The following is a 19,587-nucleotide window of genomic DNA, read 5'->3' as shown; positions in this document are numbered from 1 at the left end:
CACAGCTGAAAACCTCCCTTTGCAGATCCCAGCCCCTCTCCACTACTCCACTATTAGGGTCCCCTCTTGTGAGGTACCGGGAGGCTATAGCTTCACCTTGAGCATAAATGCTTTATTGTCACCTTAGGGTTCTCAGGCAGGTGGAGCTGTTGCACATCATGGGAGGGCAGGTACACTGAGTTGATGGCAGAGCTGCGACCAGTGCTCCCTCTGTCCTCCCTACCCTCCCCCCACTCCGTGGCTCGATGGAGTGCAAGTGGGTCATTCATAGGCTGCCCCTGGGGCCTTCTCAGATAGAAAGGAAAGGCCCCCCCCGACATGTGCCCCCACATCCCCCTCATAAGTGCCTTGCCCTGTACCCTTCTCATAGTCTGCTACTGCTCTTTCTACAATTAACATTCATACTTGGGTGGTCAGTACCACACCCAGGAAGGTCTTACTACCCCTGTCCCTTTCCTGTCAGTTTCCAGTCCTTGTCCTGTCTGGCTCCCTAAACAGGCTGAGCCAGTCAGTCAGTGCACTCCGCCCTTCAGGCCCAGGCCCTGCACAACCTCCTTCCTCTTGCTGCCCCACCTGCAGCTGCACCCCCACCCCCCCACTCCCATCCCGGACCCCAGTTCAGACCAGGGCTCAAGTCTTCCGGTGCATTCTGCTTTCAGGATCATGTGCTCCCTGTGGGCACGCCGTCTTGCAAACCTCTTTTAAGTCTCCTTGACCTCAGTCCTTGGCAGGGCCCTTCAGCCTTCCAGTCAGCGGACCGGGGCCCAATCCTAAAGCCAGAGTTTCTGGATATGTCCCCACCCATCCTCCTGTGACCTCACCTCCCCTCACCTCCCGGGGCAGGATGGTGGGGAATGGGGCCGGTTGGTCCGCCTCAGCCCGCTCCCCAGGCCCTGGGCCAAAAGAGAGTTCAGCGGGGCCGACGGGGGCTGGCACTGCGCCCTCAATTGGAAAGAAAGTCGATGGCGGCTCGCACGGAGCGATTGGTGCTGACGTCGACGGCAGTGACCTTAATCTCGGTGTCGCCAAACTGCATAGCAGTGCGGATCTCGCGGCGGCTAGGGGGCGCGCCGGCGGCATGGGGGCCTCCCTCGGCGGGCTCGAGCTCTAGACTGAGCGCGCCGCACTTGCGCACGCCTGGGTCGGTGATGAAGCGCGCGTCCTCAGCGGCGCAGCAGTACAGGTTGATGAGCACGCGCCGCTGGCCTGGGCGCGCTGGGCAGTAGCTGCGCAGCACCTCCTCGCCCAGGGCCACCGACTGCTCGGCGGCCACGAAGCGCTCGAACACGTCGGTGCACCAGCGGCGGCCGTCGCGAACCAGCAGCTTGTCGGGCGGGTGGCGCCCAGCCACAAAGCGGTTGAGCACGCCCACGCCGTAGGTGAGCGGCGAGCGGCGCACCCGAACGACGCCCGGAGCCTGCCCGAAGAGCACCGCGCCCTTTAGGATGGTGAGGCCCACGTCGTGCGGAACCACCACGCGGAGGCCGCGGGCACCCAGTGCTGCCTGCACCGCGTGCTGCAGCACGGCCGACTCTGCGAAGCCGCCCACCAGGAACAGCAGCTTCACGCCCTGCACTTCGGGGCGCGCCAGCAGCGCCTCTGCGGTACAGGAGTGAAGGGTGGGGGTAAGGAGGAGGGACGGGGAGTGGGCCACTGAGGCCACCACTGCGCAGCCACTGGTGCCTCTCCTCTGCCCGCCTGTATCCTCAGGCAACCAGAAACTAGTCATTTCACTATAAAAGGGTAGCCTGGTTTTCATAAAGAAAAACACCGGGCACTATCGTGAGGGCCCCTGGCAATCTTTATGGGCTCTGCTTCCCCACCACACTGTGGAGGGCTTGAGATAAGGGTCTGCATTTACACATATTAAATGCCTACTACGTGCAAGACATTGCACTCTCTAGATACTTCAGCTCATTTAAATCCCTGTGATAACAGTTTGGGGGACCTAATACTATCACCCCATTTGGGGAAACAGGCACCAGAGGTTCTTTAACCTGGCAAGACTGCACATTTTCCCGCCTATCTCTTAATCCCCACCACACTGCATCCTCCAGGTATTCCAGATGATTCTGGGTCTCATTCCAGTGTGTGGATATGGGGAGGTTTCCAGGCACTAACAGGGTAACATATTCCCGCATCTGGGTGTGTATGTTGAGGTGAATGAAGGACCCAGGCTCAGGTGCTCACCTATGTGCTGGATGATCCCGCTGACCGTGGGCTGAAAAAGGTCGTTCATGGCCTCACAAGACATCCTGAGCATCCCCTGTGAGGACCACTTCACGAAGTTCACGCTGTAGGTGTTGAAGGAGGCACAGGCCCATGGGTCAGGGTCCCGGGCGCTACCCCTATTCCAGGCCGAAGTACCTGGGCACTGACTGCACATTATGTGTTGTGCCAGGCATACTTTCAGGGCTTTAGACGCAGGTCTGTTCCAGGTCCAGGCATGAGGTCCCAGGAGAGGAGCCTCCCTTTGCCTCGAGCAGAGGAACCCAGACCCATTGGCTAGCGTGTGTGTGTGTGTGTGTGTGTTTGTGTGTGTGCGCGCAGGGAATGGGAAGAGGTAGATGTTGGCCTTTCTGCAGGCTCAAGATTCTCACCCCAGTTTGGGCTGCTGATTCCAGCTGGGGTACTCATGCCCCTCCCACTGCCTCCACCGGGGCTGGCATGATATGTGCATGGGACAGATAAGGTGGCTCCCCTACTCCCCCCCGGGGCCCACACCTTCCCCTGTAGGTGCGGTCCCCCGGCCCACCTGCTCCTGCGCAGGGCTGTCTCCACGTTGTGGCCTCGCTGCTTGCGGTAGAAGTCAATAAACGAGAAGGGCAGCGAGATGTTGAGCGCCCCCGCACGGTGTGGGCCTGCGGTGCGTTTGCGGGCCTCGAAGGCTATAGTCAGATCCACCCAGGCTGCTGGGCGTTGCCTTTTGAAGGTGGCGATGAAGTCCTCGCCGAAGATGCGGCCCAACAGCTGCTCGAAGGCCAGGTCCACGCCCACCGCGCCACAGGGGCCACCTTGGGTAGGGCAGAGGAGGAAGTGGGGCGTCAGTGCCGACTCCGCCGCCAGGGGGCGTTGGCGGGGCCAGGGCGCGTTGGCGGGGCCAGGGCGGTCTGGGTACCAAGGGCGCTGCCTGGCTACTCACCAGATGCCTTGTAGAGCTCCTTGAGGGTGCCATGGGGCTGCTCCAGCTGGTGCACGGTAAGGTCCACCGTGCCTCCCCCGCAGTCTGCCACCACGTAGCGGTCTCCTAGGGGGGCGAGCGTGAGCACACACTCGTGGCACCTTCAGCTCTGTGCCCTCTGCAGACACACCCAGCCTCCAGCCCTGCCCCAGGTCCTGAGCCCTGTCTGCGGGGCCATGGGGGTTAGGGTTGAAAGGGGCTTCAGGTGCTTGAGGGTCACCAGGTAGGAGCACAAGGTGTGGGGGAAAATGGTCCCAGGATTCTGCAACTCATCTGCAGAGAATCCCCCAGGGGAGTGGGGGTTAGGGGCATGGCTGTGAGTGGGGGTGGGAGTGCAGGTGACTGAGGGGAACTACGAGGTTAGGTACAGCTGAAAGAGTTGGAAGGGGCAGGGTTCCTAGGGGCTAGAGCTGACTTTGGGAATGTTCCCCCCACCTTCAGTATACGGTGCCCCACAGGGCCCAAGGAATATCCCTCCATCTCCCCTCCCCCACCTGCTTGCATCTCAGCCCACAGTTCTCCGACACCCGATTCCACCAGGAACGTGCGGCTGTGGCGGGACCTTCGAAGCTGCTCTCGGGCTGTGTGTTGAGGGACAGCAGGACAGTGAGGTTAGAAGGAGTGTCTCAGCTACCACGCTCAATGCCCCACATCCTTCCACCAACGCCCTCCATGAGCATCTGGAGCAGCCAGTGCTCCTGAAACTCCTGCTCCACTCCTAACTGGGAGAGGGCAATGCTGAACCCCAGAGGGTCCAGAGAAACTGGATGGGGTAATCTTAGGCACTGTAACCAACAGCTAAGGGGGAATATTTCTGGCTGCAGGACGTTCCCTTAATCCAGAAGGGCTCAGGCCATGGCAAAATCAGAATTAAGAAGGTCTGAAGGAGCTGGTGATGGGGTGGGGGAGGTCCTGGGACCTCTCCCTGTCATGGGAGATGGCATCTGAGGGGATGATGAAGGTTGACCATAGCTGTCCCAGTTCCTGGTCCTGGCAGCAGGAGCTGGGGGCTGATGGGGGAGGGGGGAGGACAGCTGATGTGCCAGGAGGGGAGGGAAAACTGATTCAGTGGCTGTTTAAGGGGCAGCTCCTGAAGACCTCCACCTTCAGCTCAGAGTACCCTTTGTCAGTACCCAAGCACCTCTCCCCAGGGTAGGCATCACTCTCCCACTCTCAGATTCAGGGCTGGGCTGAGTCCTACCATCCTCTGACAGTGCTACTCTAGGGCAAGGTGTAATCTTCAGCGCCTGCCTCCAAGGCCACCACTGGGCAGTATCCCTGGGGGTGGCTCACCCTGACGGAAGCTGGAATCAATGGAGCGGCGCTCGCCCAGGCGCCCGCTGCCTGGAGCTCGGCTGCTCAGGTCCACGAGCTGGTGCAGACGCAGCTTGCGGCAGTAGACAGAGGCGGCCTCAGGCTCCAGGGCGATGAGTAATTGCTCTGCATCCTCTCTTGACACCAGTCCGGCCTGAGGATGGGTGGTTAGCAGGGTTGGGGAGCATCATGGGCCAAACATCACACTGAAATGGCACCTCAGGGCAGGCAACCGGGGGCCTGTGGGGCTCCAATCTCCTCTGGATTATACCCCACCCATGCTAAGCTTCTGAGGCCCCTCCATGCTGCACAAATTTGAAGCTGTCTCACAGCCACCCTGTGACCAGGCTGGGGAGGGGCATGGCCATGGCCAAGGATGCCATGGTGTTGCCCAGCAGGAAGAGACCCTAGACTGAGTGAAAACCTAGAGCACCTGGGATCTGCCTCCAGGCTGCCCAAGGTGTCCCTGGGCTGCAGCAAGGTTCCCTTCACAGATGCTGGGTTGGCCAGCTAAGCACTGGCTGAGGGCGTTAGTGGAGACTCCAACACAATGTATTGGGGAGGGTGGGTATAATGGCCAGACCATCAGTCAGAGGGGTGGGGGGGCCCCTTTTGGCTTACTGAACCCTCTTTCTCCACTGGTGATAGACAGTGGCTATGGGCCTCCCCACTCTTAAGAGAACTTTGTTCTCAGGGAATCTGATATAGGAGGAAAGAAACTTTAACTGAAATTTCAGGCGCCAAGGCAAGGCAGTCTGACCAGGTGGGGGATGGGGATGGGTGGGTATTGAGACTCCAGCCTGTTCTCAGCTGACAGGGAACAGTGTGGGAGGAAGCAGGGTGGGTAAACCAGCAGGGGGCCACTGGTGTAGGTGTTTGTTCTGGCTGGGCACAGCCATGCTTTCATCCTGGTCTCTGCAGGGGGATGCCCACTGGCCTCAGGGTTAGCTCCTTCTAGAGACAAGTGTAGGCACCTGCGGATTTGACAGCTGTGGCATGCCTGGCCCAAAGTTGTGTTTGTGGGGGGTTGGGGGTCCTGGTATCTTCCATGGGAAGATGTACTGGAATTCCTGAGATCCCTTTTGGGGATCCTAGGGTGTCCACCAAGGCCTCAGGTTCACAGGCAGGATCAAACAATGAGCCCCCCTCCAACCTCCCCATTTCCACTTGAGAGGGGGGTGCCTGAGCCGTCCCCCTTTCTCCAGACCTTTGGGCACCTCTTATGGTAGGAAGACCAGCAAACATTGGCCAAAATTGCCTCCCTTCATAGTTTCATAGTCCTATTTCCCCTGCTCAGTGGTTGGGGCTGTGGTGAAAATACTGATGCTGGCTGAAGTGGGTGTTCTTGGTGTCCTGCCCAGCTACTGTGAGTGTTGGCTGCTATTGGCTCACCGCTGCCCCTTCTCTGAAGAACTGCCCTCAGCTGAATGAGAACCGCCTCACTTGGAGGGGCTTTCCCCAACCCCCCCAGTAACCAATGACAGACTGATAAGGATGGACAAAAAGCCCCCCCCCCCCCCGCCTCCCCGTGGCCAACACCACAGTACATTCTCCCTCTAGAGCTCTCCATGGGATCAGGCTGAGGCTAGACTCCAGCTGAGACCACATCCTTGCTCAACTCTTTCTCCTGTCCTGCTTTCCTCACTCCCCTTTCTCCTGAGAGTCCTAGCAATAGACCACATGCACAAGAATCCCCATCTTGGGCTCTGCTTCTAGGAAACCTGCCCTAAGACACTGTTTAAGCTGGCCTGGGCTGTGTCTTTTGTCCCTCTGCTCTCTGGTCCTGCAGGCCCACCCCCTTTCCTGGTGGCAACAGCCCTCCAAAATGGCCAGCGGGGGGGGGCTGGCAGTCTTTACACAGTGGCTCTGTGGTCCCAAGGGTGGTGGGTGAATGAGGGTATGGGCCCTGCCCGGGGCCCTCCCGACCAACGTCCACGGCTCTGAGTGCACATTCTCACCAAGTAGGCAGCCTCTCGCATGAACTGCTTAGCTGGCTGTTTCCAGATGGCCGGCACTGTCAACACCCAGCGCACAGTGTCCTTCTCTGGCAGCGATGGGCACTGGTCCCTCAGCTCCTGGAGCAGGAGGGGGCAGTGAGGGGAATGGCTGGCTTGGTTTGCGGGGAGTGTCTTTAGCCTCTATGGGAGCTGGAGGAACTAATCAGCCCTCAGGAGGAACTTCCCAGCTAACTTGGAATCCTAACACCCACTTCCCCACCACCACCACCTCCCCAACACCTGTAGGGTTGATGCAGTCTCTACCAGATAGAAAGGCAGGGGACTGGAGAAGACGACCTCTGTCTTCTGACAGTGGCTACCCACTGGATGGACAGGGGATGGGCTGAGGGGAAAGGATGGACCTGGGGGCCCTCCACCCCAGTAGGCAGGGATGGGGTCACAGCGCACCTGAAGGGCATGCTCCTTGAAGAAGCGCAAGGCATGGGCGAACACCTCCAGAGCAGGCATTTTCTTTCCATTTACCGCTTCTAGCTGGGTCTTCAAGGTGAGATCCTGGCAGGGACACAAGGTGACTCTGCAGGAGGCCGTAGCTCTGCCTCCATTTCCTGACAACCTCTTATACTCACCCCATTTCCTGGTGCTCCTCCTCTTTGGCACTGTCCCACTCTGGCTCTAATCTCACATTAGTTCTCTCCCCAGCCCCTCTCTTTACCCTATCTTCACCCCTTGGTCATGCCTCCATCCCTTACATTCAAGTTCCGCCTCCTTAGCTACTCCTCCACCAGTCCCCTCCTCACCTTTTAGCTTTACCTACCCTCCATGAGGCCTCCCTCCCCGTTTTCCCTCCTAGCCCTGCCTCCCTGGCTGGAGCTGGGCCCTGAGCCAGAATGTGACTCACAGTGGCACTGTGGATCTTCATCTTGAACTTCTCAAAGTAGAGCCAGTCACGAGCCTCCTCAGGGTCCAGATCGTGGTAGTAATCACGGGCTGTATAGCCAAAACTGTGAAAGGCACCCTCTGGGGTCAGCAGCAGGCAGGTGGGGGTCTTCTGGTGGGCCACACCTGGGTCTCCGCCCTCCCATTTCCTGTGGAGGCAGATAGCTGTCAGTGTGGTCAGCAGTAATCCTCCCTTTGTGCTGGCTCTGGAACCAGCTGTGTGACTTTGGGCAGCTCACTTGGCTTCCCCAAGCCTCAGTCTTTCCATATGTAAAACGGGAATGATAATAATACCTACCTTTTAGGGTTCTTGTGAATATGGTGCTTGGCATCCACTTAAATCTCCATAAACGTTGCTCATGGGATCCTCTCTATCCATGGGGCCATGGGTCCCATCTGACATCCTCAGCTCCTGATCCCTTCCATGAAGTATACCACTGGACCTCACCTCCCTTTTTTTTTCTTTTTTTTTTTTGTGGTATGCGGGCCTTTCACTGTTGTGGCCTCTCCCGTTGCGGAGCACAGGCTCCGGATGCCCAGGCTCAGCAGCCATGGCGTACAGGCCTAGCCGCTCTGAGGCATGTGGGATCTTCCTGGACCGGGGCATGAACCCGCATCCACTGCATCGGCAGGTAGACTCTCAACCACTGCACCGCTAGGGAAGCCCACCTCCCTGTCTTTTTAACAAGCAGCAGCAGCAAACCATCTGCCTTGTCTGGCCTTCTGATGTGTCTCTCCAGGACCCTGGCAGAGGCCTCCTCCCAGCCAGCTGGTTTGCCCTCCTCTAGGCCATCTTCCACAGCTAAGCTCTTTCAAGGTATTCATGATCACTCCTATCTGGCCGACATCAGTAGCTACACCCCAGCTGACTGCACCTCCAGCAGGCCCCCAAAACCTGAGACTCCAGACTTCCCTATGTGCAGGCATCATCTGGACCTCCACCCAGAACTCACTGCCCAGTTCATTAGCCTGGCAAATCCTTCCTCCCCTTCCTCTGCGTTGTCTGATGCCCTGACTCCTCTAGGCCAAGCTCACCAGTGCAGCCTTTTGGGGAAATAACTGGGAATCCAGGCAGAAGGAAGAGCATGTGCAAAAGCTTAGAGGTGTGAAAGACCAGGGAGAACTAGCTATAAGTTGGCTCAAAGCAGGAGAAAATACAGGAATCTTAAGATCAACTAAGGAGGAGTATCAAATGCCGTATCAGAATTCTGTCTTGGTGGGTATTAGGTAGGGGAGTGAAGAGGCATGACCACATTTGCCTTTAGAAAGGTCACTGGTCCCCATGTAGCAACAGAGTGGAGGGGAGGGAGGATGGAGAAGGAAAACCAGGGAGGAGGATATTGCAACCGTTCAAGTGAGAGAGGGTGGGGCTGAACTTCGGGGTGGTAGTGGTGGAGAGAAGTAGGCGGGTATTACAGAGATATTAGAGATAGAAGTGATGGGGATTAGTGGCTAGTGGGGGTGGGAAGGACTTGGGAGGAGGCCAAGATGCCCCCAGTTACTTCCTGTGATTGTTATCTCCAGTGTCCCTTCATGTGTCCTCAGCCCCAGCAAGGGGCCCAGCATGGCCTTGGCTGTGCGTGCTGACAAGTTGGGATGCCCTGCAGCTCTTAGAGAGCTCTAAGGGCTCAGAGCCTTTGTGGCCTCATGTGGATGTGGAGGGAGCAGAGAAGGGGGAAGGACAGTCCACGCTCATGTACGTTAGGTCCCCTGTATCTTTGGGGCAGTGACCCTTTGCCTGTCTCTCCACCCACCCTTCCATCCAGCCTCCCAGGCCCTGGTGAAGCCCCCTGATTCCCCACCCCAGGCTGAGTTGGGAGCTTTGGGGTCTTCTATAGGGGTCTTCCCCCTATAGGCTACAGCCCCACTAAGATATATTCAAAGGATCAGGGTCTTGAGGCCTGAAGGGGAGTGTCAGACAAATGTTTCATTCAAACAAAACAAAATCCATCAGAATGGATTTTTCAAACAGCTCTTTCATGACAACTGTGTGACTTGTCAACTCAGTTAACCCTCTGATCGTTCATTTCCTTGTATTTCATTTGAGCCGAACCTAGGAATCTGCCTCTAGGATTCTACCACATAGAAATTCCAGCACAAGTTTTCAAGGAAGAATATTCATTGCAACACTTTTTGTAATAGTGAAAAATTAGAAGGAAAAATAGCCTCAAAACTATCAATATAAGAATGGATAAATTATGACACATCTGTACTGTGGAATACTATGCAACCATTAGAACAAAATCGTGGCTCTCTGTATTCACATGAAACATCTAGAAAATAGTGTTGAAAGCTTAAAATAAAGCAAGTTGTATGATATAACACTTTTATTTTAAAACCACATATTTATTTGGTTTTTGCATATGTATTTGTGCATATGTATTTGTGTATGTGTTTGTGACTAGCCCAGAAAAAGATCTGTGTATTTTACTGTATGTTTGGTATCTCTCAATAAAAAATTTAAAATAAAAAACAAAGCCCAACATTTCCTGCAGAGGTCAGAGAGCTGCCCCAATTGGGGCTGAGGGCCCAGGCCTAGCACCCATCCTCCAAACTTTTGCCCCAGTGAGGAGCCCAGACTAAGGGTGGAAGGCACTCTGAGGAGACCCCATTTCTCCTTAGTGACAGTACTTCTGGGACCAGGTCTCTCCCAGGGTGTAGGATTCCCCCCACACCCCACACCAATCTCCCAGCCCAGCCACCCTCACCTCATCATGTGGATGGCCTCAGGGTCACTGGCAAAGCTGAAGGCATAGCCACTGGATGTGGTGCCGAAGTCGATGGCTACTACCACGGAGAAGGGGGCCTGCTGGGGGGCTCGGGCCTCAGGCTTCTGCAAGTGCAAGACCTAGTCAGGGAGCAGCCAGATGGCCAGGCTGAGTGTATGTGGGAGCCCTCCCAACCCCTGGCTGTGGTCCAGACCGGCCCTGGCCCAACCCCACCTACCTGCCTGCCTGGCTTCCTTCCTCTCCTAAGCTCCAAGGTAAGCCCTTGAGATGCCAACTGTTCAGAAAGCCCAAGGCCTCTCAGGTAGCCCCATGAAGTTTTGGGCTTGAGCTCCTGCTTCCCTGCTTCTGGTTCTCTGCCCACCTTCTGCCTGGACTGCCTTTGCCCCACCCCCATCTCACACCACTTCACAGCCTGGGCCCAGCTGGGGGCAATTTTGCTGCTCTGAGCAGCTTCATAGCACATGGACCTGCGTATATTTGACCTTCTTGCTCTTTGTGGCCACAGTGACACAGCCAGACTCTATCCAGTTCTGTGACAGAGAAGAGAGGCCCCATGCATGTGCCCAAGAGTGGTCCCTGACTCCTCCCAGGCCAGGCCTGGGCTCCCTGAGAAAAAGGGGGTCCCCAGGCTGAATCACTAGGGTGAGGCCACCCCACGTGGGGTGACCTAGGGAGCTTGGGGGTGGTGGTTATGTCCTGGATACTTCAAGCTAGCCCCAAACTATTTTTTAGCAACATGTCTCCTCTTCCCTAGATATACCTTGTATTAAGGTGGCTGTGGTTGACAGGAGGGGAAGCAAGTCTCGGAGGCCCAGTGCTCTGAGAACACACAAAACTACTTGCTCAGAAGTACACCTGCCCCAGGCAGGTTACGTGCAATGGTCCCTAGATGTTATCCTGGAGAGAGATCACCTCAGTAGAATTGTTACCCCTACAGTCCAAGGTCACCTAAGGCTAACCCATCAGGGGGAACATGAGTGGAGTGTGTAGGGGCAGGAAGCATGATGGCACCCCCAGCCCAGACCTGCCAGGGCTCTTCCAGGCACCAGTGTGACCTTCCCCACTAACCAGGCCACCCACCACCCCAATCCCTGCTCTGGGCTTACTGGAGACTGTGAGGGTGTGAGGGGGGCAATGCCACAGCTTTCTTGGGTCCTTGGGGAACCGGGTGGGCTGGGCACTGGAGACCGCTCTGGGCTGGAGCCTGCAAAGAGAGGGCAAATCACTCTGGCACAATCAGGGTAAGGGGCTGGTGGCTGGGGCCCAAGCCTGGGGGATTCTTCATCAGTCATTGCTGGGCCAAGGTGAGGGGTACCCTGCTGGGGAAAGGGGATGAGGGAGGGAGGGTAGGAAGGACGGGACTGAGGTCGGGGTCGGGGATAGCTGGGCTCAGGGTCTGTTATCAGTTAGAGGCGACCTATTCCTGAAGGGTGACATACTTCACCTAGGGACTCACTGTCTCCCCCAGCACTCCTCAGACACAGCAGGGAAGGGGAGAGACAGAGAAGCATTGTGGGGGTGGGGAAGACTGAGTCCAGAGATAGAAGGGCAGGAGAGATGGGGCAGCTGAGCTCCTGGGGTGAGGGTGGAGAAACCAGAAAAGGTAGGGGACTACAGACCTGAGTGGGAGTGGAGCCGCTCCTCTCCCCACTAAAGTGCAGCCACATGGTTCTAATCAGGACCTGAGGGAGTTGCCTCCCCCCGCTCCCCTGCCCCACAAGGGCCATGGACAGGCCCAGCTGGCTGACTGGGGCAACACCTCCCCCAGCCCAGCCCTGAGCCAAGAGGTGTCCACCACACTAGGAAGTCAGATTCCAAGCCTCCCCTCCCCCATGACACACATAGACCTGGAGCCAGCGTTTGGGGGCAGGAGGCCCCCTTAAGACCCTCTCACAGGCCCAGGACTGAGCTGGACCTTTGGTGGGAGGAAGCAGTGCAGCGCCCAGAAGGCAGCCCAAAGCCTGGTTTGGAGGCTCTGGCAGCTCAGGGGGCAGGAGGGCCTGCTTTGCTGGTGTGGGCTGGTGGGCTTATCACCACCACACTGAACTTTGCTAAGGCCCCTGGGAGGGGCACTGGGGCTGCCCTGAGATCCGTGTGTGGGGACGGGGGCGCTGGCCAGGGAGATTGATGGGGTCTGGTATGAAGACACATTGGCAAATCAATGTCTGGCTTTAGGCTGAGCCAGGGCTGGGGCCTGTGTACTCACTCAGCCACAGCTCTGTGGCCCTGGCAAGTCCCAGCCCTCCTCGACCTTGGGGTACACTTGGAATATATGTGAGGGGCTGGGCATGATTCTGGGAAGTGCCTGGACAGGGCTGGCATCTGTCTTGCAGTGCTGGAGGGGCAAGGACATGGTGGTCACACTCCCAGAGCCCCTTTTTCTCAGGTGGCCAGGGCAGGCTTGGGTCCTGTCACCAGCTCCAGCTTGAGGGGCCGAGTTGCTGTGGTTTGAGCCTGGGAAGGGAGTCAGGAAGGAAGCCCCAGCCCACCAGGTCTTTGTGAGTGGACTTCCTGAGGCGTGTCCGTCCTGCCTCCTGGCCTCCTACCCCTGCACAGAACCCAGAGCCTGCGCCCAGACCAGGCCAAAGGCAGATGCGCATGCACACAGAGTTCTGTGCAGACATACACACCCTGTGCCCAGAGACCTGCCCATAGGCAGACACGCAGACACACACACACACTCACATGCGTAGTCCTGTTACACTGACCCTCCTTGCGCACACACACTCACAGAACGGTGCTCAGGAGCCTCTGCTGGGCAAGGCACATGGACAGACTAGGGGTGGGTCTGAGTGCCAGGGTGAGGGGGGCAGTGGGCCCCGGGCAGAGGTGAGGGGGTGGGTCTTACCGCTGTACAGCCCCTGCAGGCCCATCTCCGGGACAGCCAGCATCTTTGTAGGCCCTGTGGCTGTGAACAGGAACAGACAAGCAGAATGGCATTTATTTGTTCCTTTGTTCCCTTACTGAATAATTGTTTATTTTATTTATTTACTTTTGGCTGGAGTCCTTTGAAGCAAATCCCAGGCATGTTGCTTGACCTATAAATTATTTAATGTCTCTCTAACAGAGATTTTTTAAAAGACATTGCCACAACACCACTATCATGTCTAACAAAATCAACAGTAATTCCTTAATTTCATCCAATGCTCAATCCTCCATCCCAGCTTGTCTCAAAAATGTCGGGTTTTTCTTTGGGCCACACTGCGTGGCTTGCAGGATTTTACTTCCCCGAGCAGGGATTGAACCCTGGCCCCCTGCAGTGGAAGTGAGGAAACCCAGCCACTGGACTGCCAGGGAATTCCCTCAAAAATGTCTTTTTAACAGTTGCTTTGTTGGAACCAGGATGCTCCTAAGTGTTTTCAGGTGCCCACTCTCTGCCAGATGCTGTGGGACATCAGTGACCCAGAGAGACACTGTCCCTGTCCTGGGGGCCCACAGCCTGGTGGGGAAGCCATTCATAATCAGATAATCATGTAAGTGAATCTGAGATTACAAACAATGCTGTGAAGGATACTGTGAAGCAGTGCAGAAAGGGGAGCATGGCAAGGCTGGAGAGAGGGGTTGGGCTAGGCTCACCCTGCAGGTAGACCCTGGTGGACCCAATTTTAGATCTGGTTTTACATGAAAGGCAACAGCAAATCTTGAAAGGTTTCAAGTGGCAGAGTGAAGGCAGGTGCATGACTAAATCTGTGTTTTAAAAAGCCCCTCTGGCTGCATGGGAAGTGTAGATTGCAGTGGGACGACATGAAAACAGGAGCCAATAAGTGCTCCAGGCAACAGATGATGGTGGTGGCTGTGTGTCTTGAGACAGAAGTGTAGACATTTATGTTAGAGGTTAAAATCAACAAGCCTGATGGAAGATGGCTGGATTGGACATGGGAGGTTAGGAAGAAGAAGGTGTCAAGGATGACATTGCCTGATTCAAGCTGGGAGATGGATGGTGAAATGGAGAATACTGGAGCAGGGCAGGCTGGCAGGGGTAAGGGGCAGTGTTCTGGGTGCAGTTTTGAAACTGCTGAGAGAACAGACTGAGGAGTCAGATGACATATGACCTAGAGGACAGGGAGAAATCTGAGGTGGAGATGCGTGTCTGGGAGTCATTGTCACAGGAGGCTTGGCAGAAAGTAGAGTGGGGGAAGGGAAGGGAGGAGAAGCTCTGAATAAAGGTTGACTGGAGGAAGGTTGGCTGGCCAGGGAAACGGAGTTGCCTGCTATGGTTTCATGAAGATCTTGATAAGAGAAGGCTGTGAAGCTAGACGCCTTTAGAGATTTTTAGATGAGACTGGAAACACCTGTTTTTAATGGCATTTCAGTGGAATGATGGAGATGGGGCGGGAGTCAGGTAGGCGAGGAGGGAGCAGACAGTGAGAGAACAGAGCTAGCTAGCACTCCTCCAGCTAGCACCTGGAGGAACATAATGCTTGAGGAGGGGAGGACAGGTTTTTATTTTCTCTTCTAAGGTGGGAGGAACCTGAGCTTGTGTCTGTGAAGTTCTGAGGGCCCAGCTAGAGGCCTCGTCCTCCAGGTCATTGACAGCTTTGTTACTCAAAGCGTGGTATCAGGACAGCAGCACTGGGTCCCCTGGGAGCTTGTTAGATGTGCAGGCCCTCAGGCTCCGCCCCGGACCTGCTCAGTCAGCGCTTGCTTTTTCACAAGATCCCAGGTGGTTGGGAGCACCCTAAGGTTTGAGAAGTGCTTGTCAATGTATCCTGGCCCAGTCTTCAGATCACCAATGCTACTGTCCTCAGCAGTGAGCCTAAACAAGGATGGGGACAGCCCAGAGCCCACTCCCTCTCTGTAGCCAGTGGCCAGATCAGGAAGTTTTGCTAACAGAACACAGCGGACACAGAGCTGGGCACTGTCACACCCCTACACACATGTGCACACACCCTTGCTCACACAGAATTCACACAACCCAGCCCCAGCATGGACAGACACTGAGACACATCCAGGATATTCCCCCATGGCCAGCACCATGGAGATTTCCAGACGCATGCAGTCCTGCTGTCACTGGAGGTGCACAGGTGGATGTCCAGGAATTAGAATCAGAGGAAATACAGGGGCTGATCGTGGGCACTTGTACAGCAGCTGGATGATGCTGAGAAAAAGGAAAGTAAATGGTGGGGGTGGGTATGGGCCTTGAGAACCAGGGACAGGTGCCCAGTTCAGGGTGATGGAGTGTCGTGCTGGACGTGGATCCTACCAGCTCCCAAGAGCTGATTCTGTGCATCTCTTCTCAATTCTGCATTTATTGACATCACATTGATAGCTTGAAATCAGCCATGGTGATTCTACCATAGAAGTTGGTAAACTGCAAATTAGGTTTTTCTCCCTCTTGGGGAGCTGACTGAAAAACATCTACCAACACACTACTGGATCAAGCCCACAAGAGAGAATATGGCAGCCCTATTTATACATTGTTTTGATTCATCAGCAAAAACTTATTGACATTTCTTCCTGCCAGGTTCTGCAGCTAAGTGCTGGAGAAATGCTTTGCTGAATGAATGAATGGATTTTCTGAACCAAGGATACTGTATTTGGAGCAGAAACAATCTAGAACCACCAAGAAAAAAAGACTCAAGAGTTGTCACTCTAAGCTGATTCCATGTCCAAACCAATGCGTCTATAATCTCCCCAGCTCTGTGAACCTGGTCCAGTTATCTCCCATCTTTGAGCATGTGACACGGAATGCCCCTACACTCAGGGCTGACAAGGGCCTGTTACAGCACCTGGCTGGCGTGCATCATGTTGCCTCTCTGTGCCTCAGTGCCCTTTCCTGTAAAATGGATCATGCAGGGGGCTTGTGAGGATCAAGTCCAAGAAAGGAAGGTGGCTGATAAAAAGGCAGGAAGTTCGACAGATGTGAGCAGTGTTCTTTCCCTTAGTGATGTGGATTCTGAATTTTCTCTTGTCAGAAGTTTTTGGTCTTATTGAGACTTTTTTTCTAGTCATTCTGAGTTCTTTAGGGAGGGAGGGAGGCCCTGAATCAATTTGTGTTAAAGAAGGAGGATCCTGCTGATTCTCTGAGAGGTGGAGGTACAAGAGGGTGGCAGCCACACAAGCACACACACATACCCCATATTTCTTTGGGACATCCCCCACCATGCATACACACCCACATACCAGAAACATGTAAGGAGAATGCTGATCATGGGACTCAGGACAACCTCAGCTACAAAAGCTATATCTGGGTGGGGCCTGCAGCTGGAAGTGGGGAGAGGTAGATCCCTGCCCCAGGGGCCCACTAATTTCAGACTGGTGATGCTTATGGGTTTGAGAATTGGGTGGGGCAGTTTGATATACAGAGAGAATAACTTCATTTCCTGGCTACAAGGGCAGGCTAAACCCTGGCCCCAGCCTGACCCCTACCCTACCCACAGAGAGACCCTTAACCCTGCCTATGGTCTGTCCCTTAACCTTGCCCATGGACTGACCCCTAGCCCTTGGCCTCATATTGACCTCTCATCTTCAGCTTTACCCTGACCCCTGGCCCTGGCTTCTACCCAATAGGCATGACTGGGGACTAGGACAGAGTGTGGCCGAGTAGGGACTTGAAACTGGAGACTCCCATCCCACAGTGTCCCCCAGACTCACAAAAGCCTAGGACTTTCACCTCCCTACCCCTGCAGGCCTCCTTTTACCGGGACCCTGCCTCTCCCATCCACTGCTCTCTCAGCATCCTGCCAGTCAGCAGGCAAAGAGAGGCCACAGGCATTTCTCCCAAGCCAGAGGCTGAGCCAATCAGGGCCCAAGGAACAGATCAGAAATGGCACCCAAAGGGCTGCCCCAGTCTGTCTCTGGAGAGGCACCCTCAAGGAGAGGGACCAGTGGGAGGTTGTGGGGTGAGGAAGCTGCCTTCTCCTGGCCTGAGGCAGGGAGTGATAGAAATGGCCTCCCAAGTCCCCTCCCTGTCCTCGACTTTTCTTTCTATACATCCTGCCCTGCCCCCATGGGTCCTCATCAAGGGAGCAGCCAGTTCACAAACAACCTCTGTCCCACACAGCCTAGGGCCTGAAGCCCCTCCCACCCTCTGCCCACTGTCCCTCATCTCTTACCTTCTGGGGATCCAGGGCTGCCTTCACTCTCCCAGGGAGTCCACATTTTAGAGCACCCTCCCTGTCAGTTTCTCTCCCCCACACAAGCTAACTTTACAGCCTGGCTCCACTGGGATCCCACAGGGAGCCCTGACCCCACCCCACCTGGATTCCCAAGCTGGCCTCACAGAGAGAAACCAGAGGTCCCTGTTCATGAGGCCAGCCCACAGTCTGGCACTGTGCCACCCAGCCACTCTTGAACTTTCTGAACCACAGGCCCTGGGAACTCCCCCTGCAGGCATCCCCAAATACACACACACTCAACCCCGGGGTCTCCACCTCTGGCCTAAGCACCGTGTCCTCCACAAACTGGCTCCCTGGAGCAGCCTCCAGCCCCACAGACACCCAGACACGGAAGTCCCTCGAGCCCCCTCCCTCCCCCCAGATCCCCACCCTCCACAGGGCGAGTGTGGGGTCCCAAAGCCCGGATGTAGCCCTCCGTCGCTACCCCAATTGCCTTACCGAACCCACAGCCCTGCTGGAGAGAGGAGCTTGAAGATCTGCCCCAGTCCTGTCCCCCTGGGTCAGGAAGTTTGTGGTGGGGTCTCAGCCGCCAGCCCGCGATGAGACCGCAAACCTTGGCGTTTTCTCCTCTCTGGGAGCCCAGCGGTCCCCCGCCCAGAACTCACCTCTGCCCTGCCGACAGCTCGACCTGTGTCCAGACGCCTGGATCCCGGGCCCAAAGCCGGTGGGGCGGCTGTGCTCTGCCGCGTCGGCCAAAGCCCTCGACGTGCGCCCAGCCCCAGCCCGGCTCTCCGCCCCGCACCGCCCCCGCCCCTCTCCTCCCCTCCCCCTCCCCCAGGCCGGATGGCCGCGCCGCTGCCGCCGCCGCCGGGTGGGCCAGCGCTTCAGCCCAGATGTGCGAGGCCGGGGCGGGGCCTGCAGCACGGGCCTCCGCCGAGGGGCCCGGCCCGGCTCGAGTCCACCGCCCCTCCTTTTGCCCTTCCTGCGCCTCCCCCACTTCCCAGCCACCCGGGGGGCCGTGAGGGGAGAAGGGTGAGGAGACGAGGTGGAGGGAGGAGGAGAGGAATTTCAGGCCCTGGTAGGCCTCCTGCAGCCCGACTGCGAAGGGCTCCTCTGCCCACCCCAAGGCCACCTCGGGATTCAGCCTAAGGGGCCTAGCTGCTGAGAGGGAGGGCCCTGCCCAGACCCCTCCAGCCCCTGCCCGGGACTCTCGCAGTCCCTTCACCCAGACACCCCCACCCCACCCCCAAGATCCCGAGCTTGGTCTCCAAGGGTCAGAGAAGAGAGAAGAAGCCAGATTGAGGGTGAGGACAGGCCTTTAAGCCCCAGGTTGGGGCCTAGGTCTGTCCTTGCTGAAGTTTGGGGTAGGGAGGGAAGGGTTCTCACAGTTTGGGTCCCCACTCCTAGCAAAGGGATCACTCAGAACTCATCCTGCTTTGGCAAGGAGCACAGAGCTCCTTTCCTGTGAGGGTTCATGACCTTCTTCCTGTCCTAACCCATGCTTTCGTGGGGATTTGGGGACCTGGCCTCCAAACAGGAGACATAGAGTGGAGATCTCCTTGCTAGGCCCCTCTAAGGCAGCTGACTTCCCATAATGCCCACCACCTCCTGATTCTGGCAGGGCCTGGGCCTGGCCCCTTTCTCTCTGCCCAGTGTGTTTCCACAAAGGCTTAGGCTAGGCACGGATGGGATAGGGCCAAGCTGCTTCTTAGCTTGTCTCTCTGTGTTAGGGGGCCTGGCCTCCTGTCTGTTCCCCCAGCCCCTTCTCCAAAGAAGGCTCCCACAGTTCTTTGGGCATCAGCTGCCCCTCCCACCCCAAACCTTGGCAGGAGCTATTGTCCCTCCCTGGAATACTTTCTCTCCTCATCTCTGACCATCTATAAGGCTCCCCAGCTAAAGTGTCATCTCTCCTAGACTTTTTATTTATTTATTTATTTTAAAAAATTTTTATTTATTCTTATTTTTAAATTTTTATTACTTATTTTTGGCTGCATTGGATCTTCATTGCTGCAAGCGGGCTTTCTCTAGTTGTGGTGAGCAGGGGCTGCTCTTCGTTGCCATGTGCGGGCTTCTCATTGTGGTGGCTTCTCTTGTTGCAGAGCACGGGCTCTAGGTGTGCGGGCTTCAGTAGTTGCGGCACATGGGCTCAGTAGTTGTGGCACGCGGGCTCTAGGGTGTGCGGGCTTCAGTAGTTGTGGTGTGCGGGCTCTAGAGCGCAGGCTCAGTAGTTGTAGCGCAGGGGCTTAGTTGCTATGCGGCATGTGGGATCTTCCCGGACCAGGGCTTGAACCCATGTCCCCCACATTGGCAGGTGGATTCTTAAACACTGCGCCACCAGGGAAGTCCCTCTCCTAGACTTTTTGCCCTTATTGTCAGGGCCACTGCTCCAGAGCGCTCCCTGCAATGAGACT

The 19,587-nt window shown here is 56.3% G+C and overlaps 1 protein-coding gene across 1 annotated transcript; it reads right to left on the bottom strand.

The window, feature by feature from the left end:
- Window positions 1-438: 438 nt before the first annotated feature.
- Window positions 439-17,930, bottom strand: HSPA12B (heat shock protein family A (Hsp70) member 12B). Its single transcript, XM_027078812.1, has 13 exons — window positions 17,842-17,930; window positions 12,967-13,026; window positions 11,225-11,322; window positions 10,098-10,222; window positions 7,352-7,538; window positions 6,901-7,005; window positions 6,454-6,570; window positions 4,475-4,649; window positions 3,676-3,762; window positions 3,143-3,247; window positions 2,756-3,014; window positions 2,191-2,294; window positions 439-1,599 (listed from the first exon to the last, which is right to left on the bottom strand). The coding sequence occupies exons 2-13, from the start codon at window positions 13,007-13,009 to the stop codon at window positions 944-946; spliced, it is 2,061 nt and encodes a 686-aa protein (XP_026934613.1). The 5' UTR covers window positions 13,010-13,026; window positions 17,842-17,930; the 3' UTR covers window positions 439-943.
- Between the last annotated feature and the right edge of the window lie 1,657 nt (window positions 17,931-19,587).

This window comes from Aethalodelphis obliquidens, unplaced genomic scaffold (assembly GCF_003676395.1).
Source record: "Aethalodelphis obliquidens isolate GAN/ISIS:26980383/991018 unplaced genomic scaffold, ASM367639v1 scaffold42, whole genome shotgun sequence".
Classification (NCBI taxonomy): Eukaryota; Metazoa; Chordata; class Mammalia; order Artiodactyla; family Delphinidae; genus Aethalodelphis; species Aethalodelphis obliquidens.
This window is presented reverse-complemented; position numbering and strand designations above follow the sequence as displayed.